Source organism: Daktulosphaira vitifoliae, unplaced genomic scaffold (assembly GCF_025091365.1).
Source record: "Daktulosphaira vitifoliae isolate Bord-2020 unplaced genomic scaffold, ASM2509136v1 Scaffold_1, whole genome shotgun sequence".
NCBI lineage: Eukaryota > Metazoa > Arthropoda > Insecta > Hemiptera > Phylloxeridae > Daktulosphaira > Daktulosphaira vitifoliae.
In genome coordinates this window covers 43,448,587-43,473,259 of record NW_026099572.1, presented here as the reverse complement: position 1 = coordinate 43,473,259, position 24,673 = coordinate 43,448,587, and the positions used below count along the sequence as shown (strand labels likewise).

At 28.7% G+C, this 24,673-nt stretch overlaps 1 protein-coding gene across 2 annotated transcripts in view; it reads right to left on the bottom strand.

The window, feature by feature from the left end:
* The window catches only part of LOC126897089 (regulating synaptic membrane exocytosis protein 1), an 89,050-nt gene that overhangs the window by 27,438 nt on the left and 36,939 nt on the right, over positions 1 to 24,673 (bottom strand). For both annotated transcript variants that reach the window (XM_050670522.1, XM_050670521.1), the window contains exons 3-5: positions 21,546 to 21,657; positions 18,849 to 18,960; positions 5,630 to 5,798 (exon numbers count right to left, since the gene is read on the bottom strand). In XM_050670522.1, the coding sequence (XP_050526479.1) occupies positions 5,630 to 5,798; positions 18,849 to 18,960; positions 21,546 to 21,657 (393 nt within the window). The remainder of the gene's footprint in view (positions 1 to 5,629; positions 5,799 to 18,848; positions 18,961 to 21,545; positions 21,658 to 24,673) is intronic.

The following is a 24,673-nucleotide window of genomic DNA, read 5'->3' as shown; positions in this document are numbered from 1 at the left end:
CTGCACAATGGTGATTCCGATACCCCCATTGCGTTAAGATGCTTAAGCAGGTGACCATGTCCTGTCAGTAGACCAGTCAGGGTGCTTATTTGATGTCTAGTCATGCTATTAAGATCACCCAGCAATAAACCAGGGGTCTTGATAAACATTTTAGATTGTCTAGGTACTACCAAGTACTTCCAGATTTTCCTGTGTTGTTCTCTGCACCAATTCTTGGGTAACGCTTTGAGCGATTGCTCAGTGAGCCCTACCACTGGTTCTGGTCCAACATAGGTGTTCTCTGCTCCTTTCCTGGCTAGAAAGTCAGCATTCTCATTTCCAGTGACACCGTTGTGTCCCGGTACCCACGCTAGTGTAACTTTGTTGAACCTCGATAGTGATTCTAAAGTTTCCCTGCATTCGAGGACCAGCTTTGAATTCACCTGATCGTTACAGAGTGCTTTCAAAGCCGCTTGACTATCACTTAAGATAGTTATCTTCCTATTTTTGTATACCAGCAGGTTCTGAGCCCCTACCAGTATCGCCATCACCTCTGCTTGGAAAACAGAGGGTGTTGTGCCCAATGACATACTGACATTTATTCGTGGCTTTAAGCCCCAAATTCCAGCACCTACCTTTCCTGATTTTTTGGATCCATCTGTATATATCACAAATCCTCCTTTGTCAGTCAGGTGGTTAATATTCCATTCTATACGTGTAGTGATCTCCACTTTGTAGGGAATGTTATTCTTAAGAACCGGTTTGATATAGTCCAAGGGGTATTCTAAAAAGCCCTTGTCTATCTCTTTTAGTATTTTACCATGTTCTGTTGTATCACTCTCCAAAGTCTACATAACTAAGTTGTGGAATCTTAGTGCTGTGGCTTTGGCGTGAGCTTTCACCTCTAGATGCAGAGGAGGCAATCCAATTAGTGCCTCTAATGCGACCGTTGGTGTAGTTCTTAATGCTCCAGTGATGGCAATAGCAGCCATTCTCTGTATGCGACTAAGTTCTTTCCTAGCTGTAATGAGTGCTGTTCTGGTCCACCAGACCAGGGCACCGTACAATATCATAGGTTTAATCACTGACGTGTACAACCAATACATAACTCTTGGTTTAAGACCCCATGTCTTTCCCAAGGCTCTGCTGCAAGTCCACAATGTGTTCATTGCTTTTTTGATTCTTGACTCAACATGTGATTTCCATTTTAGCTTACTATCCAAGATAATACCTAAGTATTTTACTTCTGATTTTAAGCTAATTTCTTGTCCATTCAGAGTAAGAGTGTCCAGGTTGTCTAGTCCTATTCTCTTTCTAGTGAACATAACAACCTCTGCTTTATTTGGATTAACAGATAGACCGTACTTACTACACCATATCTGTATAGTGTTAAGTCTCTGTTGTGCTAAGTCAATAATAGTGTCTGGGAATTTTCCCACCACTGCTATAACCAAGTCATCCGCATAGGCTTGTGTATAACAATATTTGTTTAACTCTCTAATAAGCGAGTCCAATACTAGACACCATAGCAAGGGGGATAGAACCCCGCCTTGTGGGCATCCCTGTTTGACACTCTTGATTACTTTGGTCTCATTGAGCTGTCCCAAAATGGAGCGTTCCTTAAGCATGGATTCTATCCACTTAATAATAAGTGGTTCTATTCCATGCTGTTGTGCAGATTCACACATAGCATCGAAGGGAGTATTGTCAAAAGCCCCTTCGATGTCCAGGAATATACCTACTGCATACATTTTATTCTCTACAGCTTTCCCTATCTTAGTAGTTAAGCAGTGTAGAGCTGTATCAGTAGATTTCCCCGTTTGATACGCATGTTGGTTTTCATGTAAAGGGTTCTCCTTAAGAGGCCCCTCCTTGATGTACCTATCAATAAGTTTCTCCATAGTCTTAAGAAGAAAAGAAGTAAGACTTATTGGTCTGTAGGATTTTGCTTCATATTAGTTAGTGCGGTTAGGTTTGGGTATAAACACTACCCTAACCTTACGCCAGCTTTCTGGTTGATAACCATAGGCAAGGCATGCCCTAAATATTTTGCAGAGATGGGGGACGATTATCTCTAACCCTTCTTGCAGAAGTGCAGGGAAAATTTCGTCACAGCCTGCAGCTTTAAAACTGCCAAAGGCTTTTATTGCCCATCTTATTCCACTTGGGGTTATCACTCTCCTGGTTAGTCTCCAATCAGCACAGGTCACTCGTTTGTCCTGTGCGTCATGTTCCTGTTCTCTGTTGTTAATTGTAGAGTCAGGAAAATGTGTATTCATCAAATGTGATAATGTTTCATTATCATTATTGGTGAACATTCCGTCTGGCAGTAGTATTGCCTCGACAGTTTTGTTTGGTCCATTCCTTAGTGATCGCAGAAGTCTAGTTGCTATAGGGAGTTGTTGTATATCCCCACAGAACTTCTTCCAGCTTTCTCTTTTGGACTTTTTCAATGCAGATTTGTAGTTCCTTTGGGCGTCCTTATAGGATTCCCAGTGTTGTTCCAAACCTGATTTCATTGCTTTATTTAAGAGCTTACGTGAACTCTTTCTTAATTTAGACAGGTTAGCATTCCACCAAGCTACACCCTGCCCTGTACCTTTCCTTTCTATTAAAGGACAGTTTTCTTTGTAAGCTGAGACAATGGAGTCCTGTAGCATATTTACAGCCCTTTCAGTACTCTGTCTCGACCCCAATCTAAACTGTAGGTTAATCAGGTCACGAGAGAGATCTGCTCTGTATTTGTCCCAGTTTGTTCTTTTCGGGTTCCTATAGTACTCCGTCTCAACTTTGTTAATTTCCAAAGTGAATCGTAAGTGCCTATGATCAGAAAGAGAAGGTTCGGAGGACACTTTCCACCCTTTTATCTTTTGAAGTAACCCTTTTGAACAAACTGTTAGATCAATGACTTCCTGCCTGTTCCTGATAACAAAAGTAGGTTCACTACCTCTGTTCAGTATACTTAGGTCTGTAGTCAGCAATAGATCCATTATAACCTCTCCTCTTTGGTTGATGTTACTGCTCCCCCAAATAGTGTGGTGTGCATTAGCATCCATACCTAGGATTAGTTCTAATTTTTCATTTTTGCAATAATTAAAGAGCATAGTTAGGTCCCTACCTGGGTCTGTGACCTCATATGGTAAGTATCCTGAAGCTACTATAATGTTTTTACCATCATTTAGTGTTACTCTAATAATAGTCAAGTCTGCACTTGATAGATTAAGTATCAGGCTGGCTTTAACTCTATTATTAACCAAAATGCAAGTTCTTGGTTTATCTGCTTGTTTATGAAACAGTTTAAAATTCCTTAGATTTAGCCCCTTAATCTGGTCCCCATTTATCCATGGTTCCTGAATAAGTGCTATTTGTAAGGGTGTTGTATGCCTCTCAGTTAGGGTCCTTAGTAACACGCTACTGGCCCCCTTACTGTGATGCAGGTTTATCTGAGTGAATTGAATTCTATTGTCCGAGGGTCTACGTTTTAGATCCTCGATTTTGTCAGCTACTGCTCCCAGTTGATCTTGCGACTCCTGGTCTGCATTAGTTGACGTTGCTGTCTCTTTGCTAGTAGACGGTTCACCAAGAGTCCCGTTGTTGGCATTGAGACCTTCAAGTACAGCGATTCTTTTGCGAAGAATCGCTAGTTCACGCTCTTGTTCCGACAGGTTGTCCGTAGGATCCCTGATCGTCACAAGTTCGTTGTTTTGTGGTTTTTCTATGTTTTTATCCATATAGTTCCCACGAGAAGTCGAGAAATAAAGGTCCGTCACAGCAGAGCTCGATACTGTGATAAGGCTGTATACTCTATGGTGCGCCAGGTGCCATAGAGGATCCCAATGGTCACTTTACCTTTCGGCTAACTACCCTGTGACAAGTTAGCAACCCTTTCACTTGGTATGGCTGGGTTAGGAGGGCCTATTCGCTGTTAGCAAGCAGGTATGCCCAGGCCTACCGGTCCCAACTAATCAAAGTCATGACCGGCTAAGAGCAGTGGTACGTGTTGCCACCCCCACTGAAATAACTAGGGTCCGCGGGGTTGTTAGGCCCGTAACCCTTGCGGATTCCCTTGCGGGGACTCTGTATATATAAATTATATATTTATATATAATTGATATTTAAATGATAAATTTACATTAATAATCACAAGTAATGACTGTAAGAGACCCACTAATATTTTAAAGGATATATTCTCCACATGTTTAAGTTCAAATTCTAAAATTAAGCTAATTAAAACTATTAAAAATGGACCTAATAAATTCTTACGAAAAACAATTAAGTCGTTTTAGGAATTTTCATTATATTTACTTTTATAGAAAACTATAGTAAAAATTGCAAAAACACAGGCGTAGATTGAAAATTTTGTCTGTTGGGTCTAGAGTTCTATATTTTAAGGGTAGTATTTATGTAAAGGCTAAAGTACACACTGAAATACATACAACTAAATATTTTACTAAAATTATTATTTTTATAAGGATTTTGAGCAAAAAAAAAAGGTTATCAAAAGTAATATTTATCATAAAATTATGAAAAATAGACTTGACAAGAAAATTTTCTACAACATCGCTTGATCCCCTAAAAAATAAATTTTATTTACGGGGGTGAATCCCCCACAGCCCCGAAAAAACTACGCTAAAAAGTAATAAAACTTAATATTACATTAAAAAAGTATTGTCAATCAAAAAACAAGAAATATTTAAAGTATAAAAATACTTATAAAAATGTGAAAAACTGACTAAAAGTACTATTTTATTACAGGAACAAGTTAGGTTAAAACCAGCCAATTTAAGATAGGCTTGTTATGGTTTCTATATTCCTTATGAGACATAATGATAGCCATCTGTTAAGACCTACATGTGTACAGACGATAAAGGAACCTATAAAATGTACTCTACCCACTCAAAGCTATTAATTTCAACTAAAATTCTAAATTTAATTTATTTATAGATGATATATTTTCTCACAGAATCTAGAGTTAGTCTGCACTTTTTGTAGCTAAATTGTTATTTCATATTATTTATTTGCACACGAAAGATACAATTTAGCTGTAATATATAATCTTTTAATGATTTTATTTTTTGTTACTCTTTGATAACTTTCTAAGTTATTCTAAAACTAATAATTAAAATTATCTTATAAAAAATCTTTCCTATAGCGCCATAAAAAAATAAATCTTTGATTTGATCATTAGATGACTCTAGTAAACTTTTCTTAACACACAATTTTGTGTTATAACGTTTAAGGAAAATTGCCGGTGAGAATGGATATAACGAGAAAATTAGTTCATTTAAAAACAGATACGAGTTATTTTTTATGTGACACACCGTCTAATTTGATCGGTGCCTTTTATAGGTACTTTATTTTTTCGTTTTTGTTTTTACTTTATTATGCCCATTCGACAACTAACCCATCTCTTACAACAAAACTCCTGGAATCTTGATGGGTTTAATGTTAAACGGAGAAAAAACAGCAGGAAGAAATCGGATAACGTCGGTAGCTCTAAATTGACCACATAATGGATGAGCAGAGACTATTTTGAAATCGATGAGCTCTCTTCACATTGACCCATGTCACCCGACAAATAAAAGTTTTGATTTAAAAATGTGCTTACATTTCTTCTACCATTAATACACTTTAAACAGTAAATGTTTACCTCGTCTTGGTTTTCATCAATTTTTGTGTATGAAGTAGCACAATCTTCACATACTTTGAACTTACATCCAAAACAAACACGAGAATAATCACCCTCTTTAAAACTTTTAAGACAAACGCGACAACCTCCTGCCCTGCAAGCTGGTTGCTTGCTAGTTTCTGGTTTCGATCTGAAAAATTTAAACAATAGTTATATTTTTAAATAATTATAATTATTCAGTTTTATTAATAACTGTTAGTAAAACTAAATACATATCAAACTATTATATAAAGATAATTTATTTTTATTTCTAAAAAGAGAAATCAATGCATTTAACTATTCTTTAAATATCAGCTGATAAGTTATTCAAAAAACCCATCAAATGACCTAAATACCTTATTCAAAATTATAATTATTTATAAACGCAAATATTTTCTGTGAAAATGGACTAACTTAATTTGCGCGTAAAGAATCTTAGTTAATACACAAGTTTTAAATTAAAATTATTTGTAGTCACTTTATTATATAATTGTTTCTAATTTTTAAATAAAATTGTAAATCATACAAATGCAGTTGAACAATAATGTAAGCTGTTAACAGCTGTACACAAAATTAATAAATACCAAAGTTAAAAATCTCTCTCTTTTATCTTTAGTTTTGAACTTATCCGAGTAGAATAAAATATTTAAACAAAAGTTTTCATCATTTCTTACACGAATAATCTCTGCTATGGAAGCTCGTATTTCATTAAACTTTCCTAGTTAAGAAAAATAAATTTTAATACTAATAAGTATACTTGCTTAGAAAACTATTTATAATAAATAAACATGAAAATCATTTTATTCCTAATAATCCATTGAGAGAAGAAATTCTAATGTTAGTAATAAATATGTAAAATTTATAAAATAAAATATTGTACAAAATTAAAAATATATTTTAAAAATTAATTTAAAACTAAAGAAATATAAGAAGTATTTAACTTAAAAGCCACAACAATTACCGAAATATGTATGCACGACTCTTTAGTAATTTTTTTGGCTTATAAAGTTGAATATTCTATAGTTTTCAACTAATATTTCAAATATATTTTTAATTTTTAATAATATTAGCCACGCGTGATAATTTTTTTTTATAAAATAATATTAATAAAATATTTATTACGTGTAATACCAATTAGATTAAATTAAAATTCATTATTATTTTCCAGTATTTACGAAAATATTAAGCAATAAAATAATGTAACTCTTACTAAAAGAATATTGAAAAGTAGTGTATTAAAATAATTTAAAAAGTATTTTCATTTGTTGACAAAAAAAATTGTAATTTTACTCTCTTCAACATTGTTGAATAAGTTTATACGCTCTTTTTAATCCTACACCCTAGATATCTTATCAAATATAATATCAGTACATAGGTAAAATATCACTTATTTATATCATCATTTTATCCTTAGTGGCAAAGCTTACGTTATACGTTCAGCACTTGCTATCGAAGTAGGCACTCGAATCGGAATATCCTTCAAAATGTCAAATACTACATATATGATAGAAGAATGAAGGACAAAAGGGATGCTGCAGTAATATTGCCGAGAGAAGATATCGGCATTTTAATGCGGACAAGGCATATTCGCCGCTTTTACCAGCATTATTAAAATACGAAATAGACTATCCCAAGGCGTTATTAGTACTCAACATAACCCTAAGCACATAATCGAATTCTACTTTTTTTTAATAAAGATTGGTATTCCTCATGATGGAGTGGAATAATTTATTAAAAGACATTTAAACTTATTCACAGCTTATTGTCATATTGACAGCAATATTTCAAAAACATCAATCCGAACTTGATTAATATGGTACATCAAGTATGTAAAAACTATCAAATTTCGTGTTACGAATTAAAATTATTCAATTACCTGTTTTATAGCCCTTTGGATACTTAAGAATAATTTATCGATTTATTATGAGATGTATAAATTGGATTGGGTAAGTCGCCTGTGATCTTTCAAGTCTTTGTTCTAGGGTATCTTTTGTATCGAATTCAATGGATTTTATCCTAATACCCATAAATAACCCTACTTACAAATCTAAACAAAGACTACTTCATTTAGAAGTATTGAGAATACTTATGTTTCGTAACCTTGAAATTAAAATTTGTAAATATCAATAACAAAAAAACCCTGAAACCTTAATTAAAGAAAAACCAGTTACTTAAAACAATTTACAAAACACAATTATTACTAAAAACATCATACACAATTTTTCTATAAATTAAAATTTAATATATTTAAGATACGGGTAGCCAACCCTCTTTATTGAGATAAAGGCGAATGAGAAGATGATTCAAGCTACTTAAAATTTTACTGAAAATTGAGCTAATATAACATTTTTTAAACTCTTTGAATGTTATATTTTAAAGCCAATGGCAAAAATAAAATACTATAATATGATAATTTATAAAAATGTGTATTTTTTTAACAAATTAAATTTATACTTTAACTAATACAAGAAATAGCTATAATAATAGGAAAATTTTACAAACATAAAGTAGAAACCTATGGTTAAGCCTTTGTAAGAACCGAAACCTAAACAAATACCTTTATCTTTTTAAAAGAACATTATTTAATGTAGATTACAAATGTACATGTCATTATAACTAACTATTCAAACTCAAAGAAAACCAATAAAATATTAAACAACAAACCCAAACTTTTAAGTATTATCATGATCAGAAACCTAAAACTATACATTATTTAAACTGAATAAATTTTATATACTATATTAAAGTCTAAAAAGTCCTATACCTCAACCAACCTTAGAAGAAAGTTTTGGTATCCACTATAGATTATACTCTTTAATAACTATAGAAATATTTATTAACATATCTATTTGATTTCAATATTATATTATGAATGCGATGCAATCATCTGTATATTTATCAGACCTTCGTCTATTACTTTTTTGTTTTTTATTCTAATTTGAATACGAAGCGATGAGAAAACATCATTGAACTACGAACAAAGCAAACAATAATTAACCAAAACAGATTATTAGCAAGTTAAATTATTCACTTGATGTTGATAATTCATATTGCAGTGAAAATAGAAGGTTTTACTATAAGACCCTCTATAATCAAGTCCCGTTGTAAAATATTTATGTTAATTTATTGTTGTATGTATTGTAGAATAAAAATAGTTTTAATAATCACCGTAATTTAACAGACATCAATAAATTATGAGTTTACCACAACTTTTTTTTGCCTAAAAATTTATTTTTAAATTGTAGACAACATATTCAATTCAATTTCTTGGTATTATGATATAATCCACATATAAGTAAATCCTTTATTAAAACATACTTTGTCATTGTTTTGATATGTATTTTAATCGATTTTTGACGAGTAACATGAATGTCTAGTTATCTGAAATTATATGACAATAATACTTTTTCACGCGAAAGTTTTTTTCAGATTCTTGCTTTCGTTTTCATTGAGGTTATGATAAATTGTAACTTTATATTCTGTTTCCTTGGAGCGTAAACGTTTTTCTTCAATACCCGAGTTCTTTTTACCTACTGATTCATTTTTACACGCTTTTATTGTCACTTTTTTCCCCTTGTTATTATTATTGTAAGAAGAATAAACTTAGTTAAACAACACAAATAAAAACACGTCCTTTGTATTTATCACCAGTATACACGCACACCTTTTAGCTGCGATGAAGGAAAATATATATATATATATATTACCTTGGGACTAGCAACTATATACTAACAAGGTATTCCAGTCGGATACGCGTATGCTACAGACTATGCACTAGAACTGATTCAATCGATACGCATAGACCTGGAACGGTCAACAGGTTAACTTCATCATGGTGTATACGTTACATCAATATTCGCAAATCGTGTTCATTGTACGGAGCAAGCAAATTAACAAACCAACTAATTGCGCACATAGTGCTACTACAGTTGGCCGATTGGTGTATTAAATTATTCATGTATTTATCAATTTCTGTTATTCGACCCTTCGTTCGAAATTCACGTCCGGGTGTCAGTGGATATTTCATTTTTCTTTTTATATATATTCATACATATTGAATTTTCAGCATAATTTGTTATTGGCCATATACAATCGATAATTTTATTTCGTAGTGCTGTCAACAAAAACGTGCTCGACGAGTGGAGAAGGGAAAGACACAAAGAAAACAGGAGAGGACGAGATCAGAGCCAAAGTTGTAAAATAGCTTTTGTTTGGTAACGAAAAAGCCTTACCGAAAAAAATTTCTCGTTATAAATTTCACGTAGATTTCCAATTACGTCACTTCAAGTTGCAAAAAAATTACATTTTGATGACAAACAATAGTGTAAACTTGTATTTTTTATTTTGTGTTTGAATAAAACTTACGGGAATCACTAAAAGTTCACAATTAAAAACCTTAATTGTCTCCGTAGCATAAATATTTTATTTAATTTTCTACGGAGTTCAGGATGTATTAAGACAAGTGCAATATTTTACAATATAATGTGGTGTTATCAATTTAATTTAAAAATCTATAAGCGTGAAGATTAAATCAGTACGTGTCAGGATATAATATAGAGTTTGTAATTTTCATGCAACAAAAAGCTGAAATAATCAGGTTATCATGAAATTACACGTAACGTTTCTGGGAAAAACGTTTAAATCAAAAATGATCCCAGAATATATTACCACTACATGTTTTTTGCATATAAATTGAATATTAACGGTTTTTAATTTTCGATATATTTTTTTTGTTACGTTTAGATAACTTTTTATTAGGTTGAATTATTTGATAACTCCACGTGTCATCCATAACTTCAAATTACTTTAGTTTCATTGAGTTTATTCTATTACTTATTATTGTGTCTAATAATTGATAATTATCAATTATTAATTATTATAATTAGTAGTCATGACTATTATTAATACTATTGTATATACTCGTTTAAATATAACTAAGAATATCAATTTATTAAATTCTATTTGCTAGTTGAATATTTAAAATTAGTAGACTTCTTTTTTTTTTTAATTACTAGACATTTGCCAAAATATATTAAGTTCATTTGCACTATAATTATATTGATTGAATAATTGATGCACTAAAAACAGCAGCACAGTGGGGTCAATGTGGACATGACGTAGTTGAGACAAGTATAGTTGATATCTGACAGTGATTAAAATCACCATCATAAGAAACAATTCGATGCAAATCTGTAGATAGTGTTTGATTTTAAGAAATTAGTTAATTGTTCCAAAAGCAATGAGGGCAATATCTTTATCTAAATAGTTTACAAGGATTTTTCATCAGAGTCAAAAATATACTTTTCTAAACCCATTTTTCGCGCTGATATCTAATCTGCAATTTTATTTTTTCTATTACCATTAATTTTTGATATTATTAATAATTAATTAATAACGAGTATTAACATATAATAAAATATAGATTAAAATTAAATTCAACATAACAGTGGATAAAATCATAGATGAAACTAGGCACCGAATATATTTGATTATCAGTATATTATAGAATTCAATAGGATATAGTTTATACGGAATAATAGAATATAGTTCTGAATATTTCAATTGTGTCATCTATTTAAACACCAAGAGGTACGTAGAAATGATTACTAAGACTTTTATTAAAATGCTTTATTACAATAAAAAAAAATTCTGATTTTAAGGAAATTTTGAGTATTCCTTATAAATTATCTAAAAAATACAATTTTTTTTTCTTCATAACATTTTCTATTAAATGATATAAATTCTAAACTTGCAAATTGAGCTAAAATAGTGTTTAAAAAACAACATTTTAAATTGAAATTTTGTATAGATTATTTAAAAAAATAAATAATAACTTGAAAAAAAATTATTTTTTAATAAAATGTTTTCATGTTTAAATACTTGCTTTCTAATTAGTAATAATTTCAAATATGAGGCAATAAAAAAAACTAATTTAAGACTTGAAATCAAATTGGAAAATTTGGTTTAGTAAAGTTTATATTGGTCTATAATGATTAAAAAATTTAATTTTAATAATATGATTTAACTGTGTAATTCAGTATAAAAATAAATTTTATACTTCTATTAATTTGGTAATATATTTAATTTCAAAAAGTTTTTTAAAGTAGCCATTTTTGACAGTAGCATAATTTTGAGATATTTGTCTAAATTGATAGAATTAAAGAATTTTTTTTCAATATTTGATAATTATAAGTTCAACATGATTAAAATCGTGTTCTTTTGACATAATGGTCATTAAAATTAATTGAGCGAGAGCTGAGAAAAATTAATAACAAACACAAAACAACCATCTAGTAAAATATTTTAATATGAATAAGAAATTTTTCTCACAAAGGTAAACTACAGTAAGGCAACGTCTTCAACTAGATATGATTTGTGATATTTTGACGTATTGTTGATAAAAATGAATTCGGTGAGAGCTGAGAAAAAGTGATAATAGACACAAAAAACACAATTCATTGTAAAATTAATACCTTCTCAGCTTCGCATTGAAGGTAAAAAAATTGTAGTTTATTTGTAGGTGATAAGTTGGTCCTACCATGAAAGTCATATTATTCTAATATATCTAAGACAAATAAATTAGAATAATTGTAATAGTTTTATGTAGAGCAGCTATATACGTTTAAGCCTATTACATTAAGCCAGATACCTTAGTTTGAAAGATTAGACTAACATGTAATATGCTTTTGTATGAAGCATAAAACGTAAAATTAATTAAATATATATATATATATATAGCCTTATGTCTGTAATGTATAACTTCATTGTAGAATATTATCTCAGTTACTATACAAATAAAAAAAAAATGGCTATAGATAAATACTTCTTTTTCTATTTTTTTAAAGGATTAATAATTTTTAAATAAATTATACAATATAGTTTTACGATAAACTTGGTTCTATATGATCAATAAAATAATCAACAATATTATTTCAGTCTATTGTTAAATTCTATTAAACTTAAAAAATATCTGCTCGCTTAAAAACTGCGCATTAAATTTAGTTGTATTAATATTGTGTAAAAAGTTTTCTCAGAATTAATCTAGATGAAAATAATGCTTAGCACTTGATCAACTCTAAAAAACAGTTTATATTTTTTATTTCTATTAAGTAATTTCTACAAAAAATCATTAATCAATAAACTTAAATATTCCAATATTATACAGAAAACTTGAAGTTATTTTCTTAAATTAACAAAATCATTTTTTAATAGAATTATATTGGATATTATTTTCGAGGTTGGCATCTATTTATTACGTGACTAGAATATTACAATATAATGTGGATTCTAATATGTGAAAAATAAACTAAAATAAAAAAACTTTAATCGAATATTTTTGTTTTTATTAACTGAGGAAGAATAAAATGCACTTAAAAAAAAATTCTCTTGCTAAAATAAAAATAGGCAGACTGGCTAAAAAAATTAAACATAAAAATGTAAATAATTATTTTATACTCTGTCTTATTTCCTTCGATTACAATTATGTCACAACTTTCATTCAACAGTTTATTGAAGTTATTCTTCACAATTATATTATTTTTAATTATATCATATCGTATGAAAAAGTTTTTTCAAACTGCAGAATAGTTTTAGACTTTAAAACGATATTTACGAGTGAAAAATTGATCTTCATACTTCATATTAATTAATCAAAAGTGAGTAGCTCGTGTGGAAATAATAATTTCATATAAAAAAAGTGGTAGCACAGTAGGGTCGCAGCATAGTTGATATCTGACAGTGATTAAAATCATTATCATAAGAAACGCTTCTATGCAAATCTGTAGATAGTGTTTAAATTTCAGAAATTAGTTAATAATTCCAAAAGCAAAGAGGGTAATATCTTTAACTAGACACTAGTTATAATCATTTGACGTAGTTTTTAAAAAAATTAGTGAAGTGAGAGCTGAAAAAAATGAATGACAAAATCAAAAAAAACCATATAGCATAACATTTTAATATGAATAAAAAATTCCTTTTCACAAAATGAATGAAAAATTTTAACTCATAAATGATATAAAATTCAAACGAACTTTAAATTTTATTTCCAACTCAAAAAGAATTAAGAACAAAATACAAAAAAGTTTCAACGGGTGGGGTTTGAATATTGTACCCCGAGTGTGGAAAACTGCAATGTATTCAACATAGCCACTGTACGTTACATTAATTTGTGGCTAAAAATAACAATTTAAACTAGTTCAAAAATTCAAAGCAACTTTTTTCTTACTTTGAGTAGGCAAAATAATCAAAATAGGTTTAAATTTATATTTAAAGTAAGTTAGGTTCATGTAAATTTTATAAAAATTGATAGATTCATTACTATGGTAAGCCCTTGTAATGTGTTACAATAAATAAACAAAAATAATTAAACACAAACAGCATGTTTTTTAACTACAGCAGCAATTTGCACATAGAAATAGATCGTCGGGACAAATATTTTTTTTTAACTTCTAGTACATAAAATAAGCTTTACTGTAACATTTGATTGAAGCTCGGAATATTTTCGGAACATATTCAAAAGTTAAGTTGAAATAGTACATTTTCCATGAAAAAATTGCTATATTGAAAATCCCCTGTGGGCAGGTAAAAGGGTTATGGTTCAAAAAAATGTACACCAAATAAAAAGGACATACCTAAGATATTTACAAAAAAAATTATTTTGATATGTTGATTTTCTNGTAATGTGTTACAATAAATAAACAAAAATAATTAAACACAAACAGCATGTTTTTTAACTACAGCAGCAATTTGCACATAGAAAATAGATCGTCGGGACAAATATTTTTTTTTAACTTCTAGTACATAAAATAAGCTTTACTGTAACATTTGATTGAAGCTCGGAATATTTTCGGAACATATTCAAAAGTTAAGTTGAAATAGTACATTTTCCATGAAAAAATTGCTATATTGAAAATCCCCTGTGGGCAGGTAAAAGGGTCATGGTTAAAAAAAATGTACACCAAATAAAAAGGACATACCTAAGATATTTACAAAAAAAATTATTTTGATATGTTGATTTTCCAAAATCTATGACAGATTTAAGTAAAAAAGTTTTAAAAAATGTTGAAAATTACCGATTTTTAAAATTGTAATATTTCGGAGGATTTTCCTCTTTTATGAGAAAAGAGGGAAATTTTTTCGATTTTTGAAGGTAATATCTTTGACTATATACGATTTGTGATTTTTTAACGTATCGTTAAAAGAAATCGGTTCAATGAAAGCTGAGAATAAGTGACAGCAGACACAAAAACCATAACAGTAAAATTTATATCTTCACGACTTCGCATTATAGCTAAAATATAACTTAATGAAGTATTAAAAGTAATCTTAAGTTCTGAATCGGCTAAAAAGTTAAGTTTAATTTTGACATGATTATAATATAGATATTTATAAAAATGAAAGTCGAAAAATGTAGCAACGCATAAACTATTTTATAGATTTTAATTCACCTCAAACTATACATATTTTTCGATAGACTATAATATTAGAACAATACAATATAACTCCTATACAAATAGTTTGTAAACGTTGTTTGCGTATTGAATAATAATATTATAACGATAATTTTTATGTAAACCTACCAACTACTATCTGAGTTGAAAATGTTGCTTTTTTGAATCCTTCTCCGAGGGCAGATGGTTAAGTGTCAGATTTTCAAAAAAATTATATCAAATTAAATGAAAATATCTATAGTAATTATATATAAAAAATTTTGATTTGTTCATTTTTCAAATAATTATGGTAGTTTTAAGTATTAAAATATTAACACGTTAAACAGTAATTTTTACATAAAGATAACATTTTTTGTTCAATTCTGTGGCCATTAGCCCATAGAAGAAAAGGTGTCGGGACAAATTTTTTGAATATATATTACTTAACATAAGCGTTAATTTGTCATATATATAAAGCTCGGAGTGTTTCCGGAACATTTTCAAAACTTAACTTGAAAAAGTTAAATTGTTTTGCAGTAATTGTTATTTTTAATCCCCCTCTAACGCAAAGTAAAGGGTCAGATTTTCAAAAAAATTATATCAAATGAAAGGGAAAGACCTAAGGTTTCAATATAAAAATAAAATATTTTGATTCGCTCATTTTTCAAAAAGTTATGGCAGTTTAAAAAAAAGAGTTTGAAGAATGTCGAAATTTACCGGTTTGAAAATCGTAATTTTTCGGGATTTTCTCCCATTTACGGAGAACTAGAAAAATGATTTAAATTTTTATGAGTAATATCTTCAAATAGATACGATATGTGATCTTTTGACGTATCGTTGAAAAATATCGGCCCAGTGAGAGCTGAGAAAAAATAGTGACAGACACAAAAAAATAAATCAATAAACACGTCATGGTAAAATTAATAACTTCTTAGCTTCGCATCAAAGCTAAAAGAAATAAAAATAAATTTTATTTGAAAATTAAAAGGTTTTGTTCAAAATTAAAATTATAAAAACATTTTATTGTCACCTTGTTAATTTTTAATCAAACTAATTTTTTAAATCAAATTTATCATTAGTCATTTTCCGACCGTACTCTTCATCCCGCCTAGGTATAAAAATGAGAACGACACTCAAAGTAATGGTCCAAAAGTTGTTACCGACCAGTCATTTTCTTAATTAGATTATTTTCTTTATTATAAGCTAGTTAAACATATATGTTGTTATTTAAAAACTTAAGTTGACACACCTATAAGACAAAAAGGATGAACATAAAAAATACTTTATAACAAATAAATAGAAATACATATGTTCCAAAAAAAGCCTAGACTATTGTTAAAATAATCACTCTGTATTTATATATATATGTGTGTGTTTGTGTGTATGTATGGAGTACATTTCAAGTATAAAATAATACGCGTAAAAAAACTATTATGATTTTCTTCTTACCTACTTTTTTGCCAAAACTTGTAAAGTTTAATGACTGAACGTCAGCTTTAAGCTTCTAACACGAACGGTTAGTGAACTTTGTCATATGTGTTTCTGACATATATTAGACTAATTTTGGCTTAATAAATATATTTAAAATTAACTACCTAAACATTTTATTAAAACTTTGATCAGCTCCTAAACAAGACAAGAAAATAATGTTCATTATTCTCTTCAATCTAGTTTTTTTCCATACCAATATTTTATTACATAATAAAACAAAGAAAAAAACGCTTTTCTGAGAAGATTACTTAGTGTGCTCCGATTTTCAAAATTTTTTTGTTCAACAAAAGTGTAATTGGTCACGAGACTACGGAAAAATTATTGGCAAAAGTCGGAAAATTTTTGCGCTCGCCCAAAAAAGAGTTTTAAAATTTCGACCGTTTTCGAGAAAAACAATCGCTGACACTAGCGTTTTACAACTTAAGGTTTGATATTTTCACCAAACCCGCCCAAAGACATTTCTAAGATGTCATAAAAAAAATTAATGCAATCCGCTCAGATTTCACCGTTCTGCGAGCACTTTTTGAAAAATGGTATCGTCACATTGTCGCACATATATGTATTTTAGACAGTACCCGAATTACGAGGCTCATAGGGCCCCGGGTCTGGGGGGGAACCCTACTAGACAAAGCATAGTACATATCTCAATTTATTATTTTTAACACACGAAAAGAATTGTATTTTTCAAAGTATTATTAATAACAACAATAAATAGGTATTGTTTAACAAGTGTTTTATTTAATAAAAAAACTTCTTAATTTAAAATTTTTAATTGAAATTTTGTCTATCTTCTCTTTCAACAATAACTATATCATTACTGTGTAAAAAAGAAATTACAGAAATTTTCATTCTAATGATTATAAATTCCTTAAGAAGAATTGATAAATTCATTGATAGATTATTTTAAATTAAATCCCAGTTAAAGTGTAATTTTTTATCAATTTTCTTGTTAGTTATCAATTTTATAGATCTATTGGCAATAAACAAAATTCGACAACTTAGTTTATTTTCATTTATTTTCTTGATTAAATATACATTTTAAATATGTATACCTATCAATAGATACAAACTTATAAATAAGTATAAAACCCTTTTTTTTATATTACCGTAAGACGGAAATAAAAATTGTTTAACAGCTAATTAAGCAATTGAAAAAGGAATTTAATATTGTTTTCTTTGCATGACGTTGGGATAGTTTGTTAATTTTATGTTGTGACCACGTAAGTCAACTAACTAACATCTATAGTTTTATAACTTTAATAACAATTCTTACGACATTTTAGTATCTATCTTTAGCAGGTATGTGTACAAAGCGCTTCTTCCCACTTTCAGTCCTTTTTAGTCGTCTTTTACGACAGTAGAACAACCCAGTCATATTTTTACTCCTTAATCCAAAGAGTACAGTATAACGTCGGAGAATACACGGTAGATATAAAAGAATTCTTTTAATTTTACAATAACATTAAACTTACAAAATCCTATTAACGGAGAAAGAAGCTTTATTACGTGGCATAATACAGTAGTTTTATGTGAATAGTAAACATTTCAAATAATGTTATAGAGATTATTATGCAATGAATATTAGAGCGAATGAAAATTCAATACGTTTTGTTGACATATGTAAGTTTCATTGTTTAAAATACCCATCTTTTTTTAACTAATATTCATCAAATAGTATATTTATTGAGCTAACTGAGTTATTTAAAAACGTACGTAATAATTACATACATAACATCTAATAAACACAAAGTACTATCATTTTAATAAATCTTCTTAGTCATATGTACTGAATTAAAGTTATTTTATTTACAAAAACAAAATTTATGTATAAACGTAATCTTGGATAAATATAATATTTTTAAAAGCTAAAAGATATTTATTGAACATTAAAAATGACATAGAATAATGCCTGATGTATATACAAAATATGTAGCTTTGTATAAAGTTGTACTCAAAAAAGTTATTTATATTTATAAAGGTTACAATATTCAGCTAATTTCTATCCTTGACCTAAATTTTTTTGATTGAGAGATTTTATATCTTAGACAACAATGAGTGCCACAATATTAACATGTAATAAGATTGTTACTGTTAAAAAATGGAAATTTTTGATGTGATTGGTTAAAATTAAACACTGATTTAATATTCGCCAAATTATAAAAAAAAAAATTTTGAGTTGTCATGACAACGTGACATTTAGTAAAAATATTTTAATAAATTAAATGAAAATTATTCTAAATAATTATAAAGTAAAAAAATTAAATTAAAAAAGCTATACTCACATAACAGACGGTTGTTTTGTCGTTACATCTTCTGGTGGTGATGCAGGACTTGGTGTAGGACTGCTTTCAGCTGGACTAGGTCTATTACTAGCACTGTTTAGTTTTGTAGTCACTAAAAGTATGATAATTCATATTTACTAAATTTAAAGTATAAATGAAAAAACAATAATTCGTGTTACGCAAGAAATGTTAGTTCAATTAAGATTTATTCAATAAAACAGAAAACTTAATTATCGTTATTCTGACAAAAAGTTACTAAGTTAGTTTTTTTTTTTATCAAACAAGCCACGAGATGTATTTTAGAATGTTTTTTTCCAGTTCAAAACTGCAACAACTAAAAAAATTTAGATTTTGAGTTTTGATCTCTAAATTGTAATCAGTAGCGTCAACGCTTGAAACAGGTGAGGCAAGTGCCCCTAGTTAAAATTTAGAAAGTCACAAATATCTTTTCACCTCCCCATTTAAATATGACAAAAAATATAGCAAAAAAATCATCATTGTTTAAGAACTGGGTTATGTTTAAAAGACTTTAAGAACATACACAAAAGTTAAATTGAAAAGATTAACTTTTTATGCAACTAATGAGCCACTGTGTGCTGAGAAAAAGTAATAACAGAAAAATAAAATAAATAAATAAATATATCATGTTAAAATTAATACCTACTTAGCTCAAGGCTAAAATATTTTTTTAGAAATTTGACTTAAAACATAGATATTGTCTATGATTTAAAAAAAATCGTTTATCATTGATCTCAGATTTTGTAATTAACCCACAATATTCTGTTCTCATATTGTTATTATATTACTTAATAATATATTATAAAAAATAAAATGATTTTTAGTTATTAACTTTTTATCTACTCTCTATGCGAAAAATAGTTACGGTACTTATTGTAGTTCATTATTCAATATTAAAAGTTTATAAATCCAATTTAATATAGCTAAATTATTCATTAGTGGAGGATGCACTCCAAATTTAAATTCTACATTGGAGATAAAGTTTGTTTATCAAAACATTATACTAGAAAATTTGATTTTTTTCTAGTTTTGATTTGAGGCGTTAATATTCTGAAATACATTTTACAAATTTAGATCAATTTCAAATTTTTACTATTAAAGTTTAATTAAATAGTAATTAATCACTAAAGCCAAACATTTTAATTTTATCATCTTATTAATAAACCTCTAAAATTTTATTTTACAACTATTAAATTTTAAATTACATTTTCTTACTTATTAAAAATAAACTGATACATTTTTTTAATTATTAAATTATTTGAATAGCTTAAAAGCTTATTTTAATAGTGGTTTTCACATAAATAAAACAATTTTATATTTGACTACACCTGTTGTCTTGACCATTTTATTATATTTTATAAATATCATTTTTAAAGACTATAAAAAATGAAGCTTAGATTAATAAAATGCATTTAAATATTCATATGAATATTTCTATAACTTTTGTAATAAAAAAGACAATTTTTATAGCGAATAAAAAAAATATGCTTAAAGAAAATAAATAGATAAATATTTAAAAAAAGCGTTTAAAATAAAGTTTCAAGTAATATTACTTGATATCCAAAGACATTATATTGTTATTTAAAAACTTAAAAATACTTTCATAAAAGTTAATAGCTATAACATTAAATTATAGAAATCATCTAACTCCGTCATCCAATAAATTGATGGTTTAATCAACCCATTAAACTTTTAACTAGATAAGATGAATAATTTAGTAAAATGTTGACACAACCACAAGTGTGGAGGAAAATTGAAATTAGTAAAAATGTACAAAAATTATAAGTAGTTAATTTTTATACATTTCAGTTGTTAAAAATTCAATAAGTAACACTAGCAAATTTTTCATGAAAATATTCTTAATGGTAAGTAAATATATTTAAATACAGCTAATTTTGCCTTATTTTAACTTTCATTTACGAAGAACAATAATATAATATTGTTAAATAGTAATAATTACATCATTTGTTTAAAATAATTATAGAAACCTCTAAAACCATAAAAATAAATTATATTTGAATAATAAGGCACCTTAAGAGTAGAATTATTTTTAACTCGATGAATAGCAAAAAAAGTTGCTATTGATTTTACTGCGATTCGTTTTATTTTTTATTTTCACACTCAGAGACACTCAATCTTTTTTCTACTGAACCTACTTTTTAATGGTATCCTATTTCAGAAATAAGTATTGTCAACTAAACTATGGTGGACTTAAAGTTAAAAAAATTATCTTTTCGTCCCCTAATCCGGGAGAATTCGAACAAAATCGTCATCACGCTTTAATTTTTTATATTAAATTGCTATAATTCGAACAAAAAGATTGAAAACATCATTATTTTATCGAAAAACTAATGATGTTTAAATTGGATGATATAAAATCTATTAAGAAATGTTTTTTTTAAAAAAAAAGCTTTATTTAATATAATGTATTTAATCTGAAAAACAATTATAAAAAATAAAGAATAAATAAAATATTGTACCACTGAATTTAAAATGTTATTCTTAGTAACCATGTTTAATTTAAATTTAAATGAAAAATCATTGATTAATAGGCAACTTTTATATGTTTTCTAATTAAAAAAATGTACACAGTTAAAAATGTATTTAAGACAATAATTTTTACTCTATCAATTGTTTATATAATTAGTTATTTTATGTACTGTTTTACATATCACTTACTTTTATCTTGTGCCGTCATTAAACTAGATGATAATGTCTGTCGTATTTTACTGAACCTTGTTCCTTGTTCAGGAACTGAGGATTCAGATCCAGAATTACCCTCTGGTACGATCTAAAAACAAAAATTACAACAATCGTAAACTAATTACATTATAATAAATAGGGAAATATTGAAATTTAACTGAATAAAATAATAACATAATAACATATAATCATTTAAAAATAATCAAATTAACCATTAATGATCAAAGCTTATACTCATCACATTTATAATTTTGCTATTTTTCAATTGTTTTATTAGTTAGTTAATTTCAAAGTAGATTCGAATTCTAAATATTCCTAATAATTTAGTCAGATATAATGAAAATAATTCAGTTCATACTGATGTATATTTTTTCCTAAGTACAATATCTACCAAAAAATATTTGAAAAAATTCTTAAAAAGAAGAATAAATACTTATGTGAGAAAAACTAACGCATATTTAAATATTGTCACTCAAAGTACTTTTCTTTTTAATTTCTTGGATATTTTATTTTTCCTTTTTTTTCTCATACGGTTATCTTTCCACCAATACCTCAATTGCTGACAATAAATCACGGACAAGCACCACCCGGCAATTTAGTACTCTGATTTATGGAAATCTGATTTCTTGGATTTAGTATTTTTTTTCTCCTTCGTGTTTCATTTATTTTTTATTGTCAGAAAAACTACTTTTAGAAGATTTCTTATTCTTTTATTTTCATACCACGCATATCTCGGGGACGCAATTTCGTGAAAAAACTTTTCCCGTCGTTTATGTTAAAATACATAATAAACATATATGCACGACGAACCGAAATAATGCGCTTTCAAGTACCTTGTTAGTGTTAATACACGAAATCCAGGAACGATTTAAAATGTATTTAACTTCATAAATCAAATACATTAACTACAAGACGATACGAACTTCAAGGTATGATAGGTCTCGAGCGAAAATGTTTTATTGTTTCTTGTTATAATCATTATTGAAAAAATATATGAGTAAATGATCAAATAGATATTGGCTGAATGTCATATTATTGAACATTAATTAATAATAATTGAAAAAATGACAAAATAATAATTAAACTAAGTCATAAATTCATAAAGTTTCCATGACTAGTTTCATTTAAACTTCAGTTTAGTACCTATACAATTAGCATTATTGAATAAACTTTTTTTTTGCTTAAAGGTAGGGATGAGCATCTATATTTACAAATATAAAATATTGCCCGATATGGACCATATCAGAAAATGAAATCTTTTTAAAAACCAATATTATATGTGATATTTTCACTTCTCCTAAAATAGGCTCCAGGGGTGGTTACAGCTTTTCAACTTTCATAAACACACTACTAATACATAATTGTAAATCTGTTGTTAACAAAATATCTTTAAGCATTATAATTATTTTTTGGTTTATACGAAGTTATTACTTTATCCTTTTTATAAATGGTTTCATTTTTTATTTAATTGAGTATTCATTAAATAATATAATCTTACTAATCAGAACGCTTATTTTATCTATTTGTTTTTCTCCCGGACCGCATAGTTATGGGCCGCCCTGGAATTACCGTTAGGTATTACTTCAGGGCAGCTTACAACGTCTATATCACTCACAACACGGCCTGGCCTCCTCCGTTAGCCGGACCCCACAGTGAGATCCGTTGCCCAAGTTGCACTACACTGAAAGAGACAGAACTTTGCGCTGCTTGGTATTATAATTCACAAACGCTGATAGACATTAACACATAAATGACCTAAAGCGCCACCTTATGTCGTCCTGCCTTGGAACCACGGGCCTATGCCTTAGAAGATGCGCTCCTTTCTACCTCTTTAGGGCGGATTCCACAAAGGCCTGAACTAAAGGCCAACCCTCTCGACAGCTTAACATTGTGTCCATCATGTCCCGACCTCGAACGTGTCTCCGAGATGCAGTGAATGTTCCGGGAGGCCTCCGCATCATGGCGGGACACAGTGTGGAGCGCCATGACCTGACATTGGATGGTATGTCATTTCCGTCGAGCCTGTCGGGTCCATTGGGCCAACGGTCCTCCTCGCTCAGCGTTCGCGCCACCGGAACATAATCGTACGCCTCAAGATCATACGGTCTTTCGCATACAGCGGTCGACTGCGCACTCGGCGAATGGCATTACTGGTGACACGCTCTTCTGCTAGAAGGTCGGCAGCGATGCCTGTACAACTGGTCGCCTCACCGAACGCTGTGCGGTAGTAGGTCGATGTAGTCCTCAGGGCCGCCTTCCTTTACACCCTGAGCAGGGAATAAGCTCAGTAAAATCTAACTGTAGTTTGGTGCGAAGGTATTCAATTACGTTCACTAAGCTGCGTTGGTTTTTTATACACGACGGAAGACGTTAAAACAAATGTTAAGTTAAGGTTAACAATTTAAGAGCTAAATACTGATAATTTTTTAAGTATGATTTTATTTTTAGTCTAGCTGAAAAGCTGTGTTTTTTAAGCATAAATTTTACTGTCGGATTTGTTATCAGTTTTATATCGGCTTATGGGAAAAAATTATATTGACTAATCCTTACTTAAAATCTGTAAAACGTGAATACGTCTTATTATACTAATTATTAAATATTTAACACAACAGTTAATACAAAATAAAATAATAACCTTCTTTGTTGCAGTTAATATAATGAAAAATAACTGAAGATGTTTATTTTTAATTGATATTACTGAATAATAACGTGTATGAACTAATACGTCAACATTTGTATGTTCATTCCTTATATTTTATAAAAGTCTAAATGGTAAAATACATAATAAACTAGCATAATTTAATGGGTAATGATTTAATTAAAAATATAATTGGTCGATAATATTTTTCAAACTAATATCTTGGAAGTTATTCACATTTTTATATCAAGGCGTAAGAAAGAATACGATCGAAAAATGAATAATAATAAAAATAAAAAATATCTGCGTCTCACCTTCACTTTACTATAGGCATTTACATGTTAATAACTTTCAAAATACTGGTCCACAAAATTTTATCAACTAGTCATTTTCTTAATAAAATTACTATCTATTTAATAAGCTATTTGAATGTATGTTGACATTTGAAAAAATAAAATCGATACCC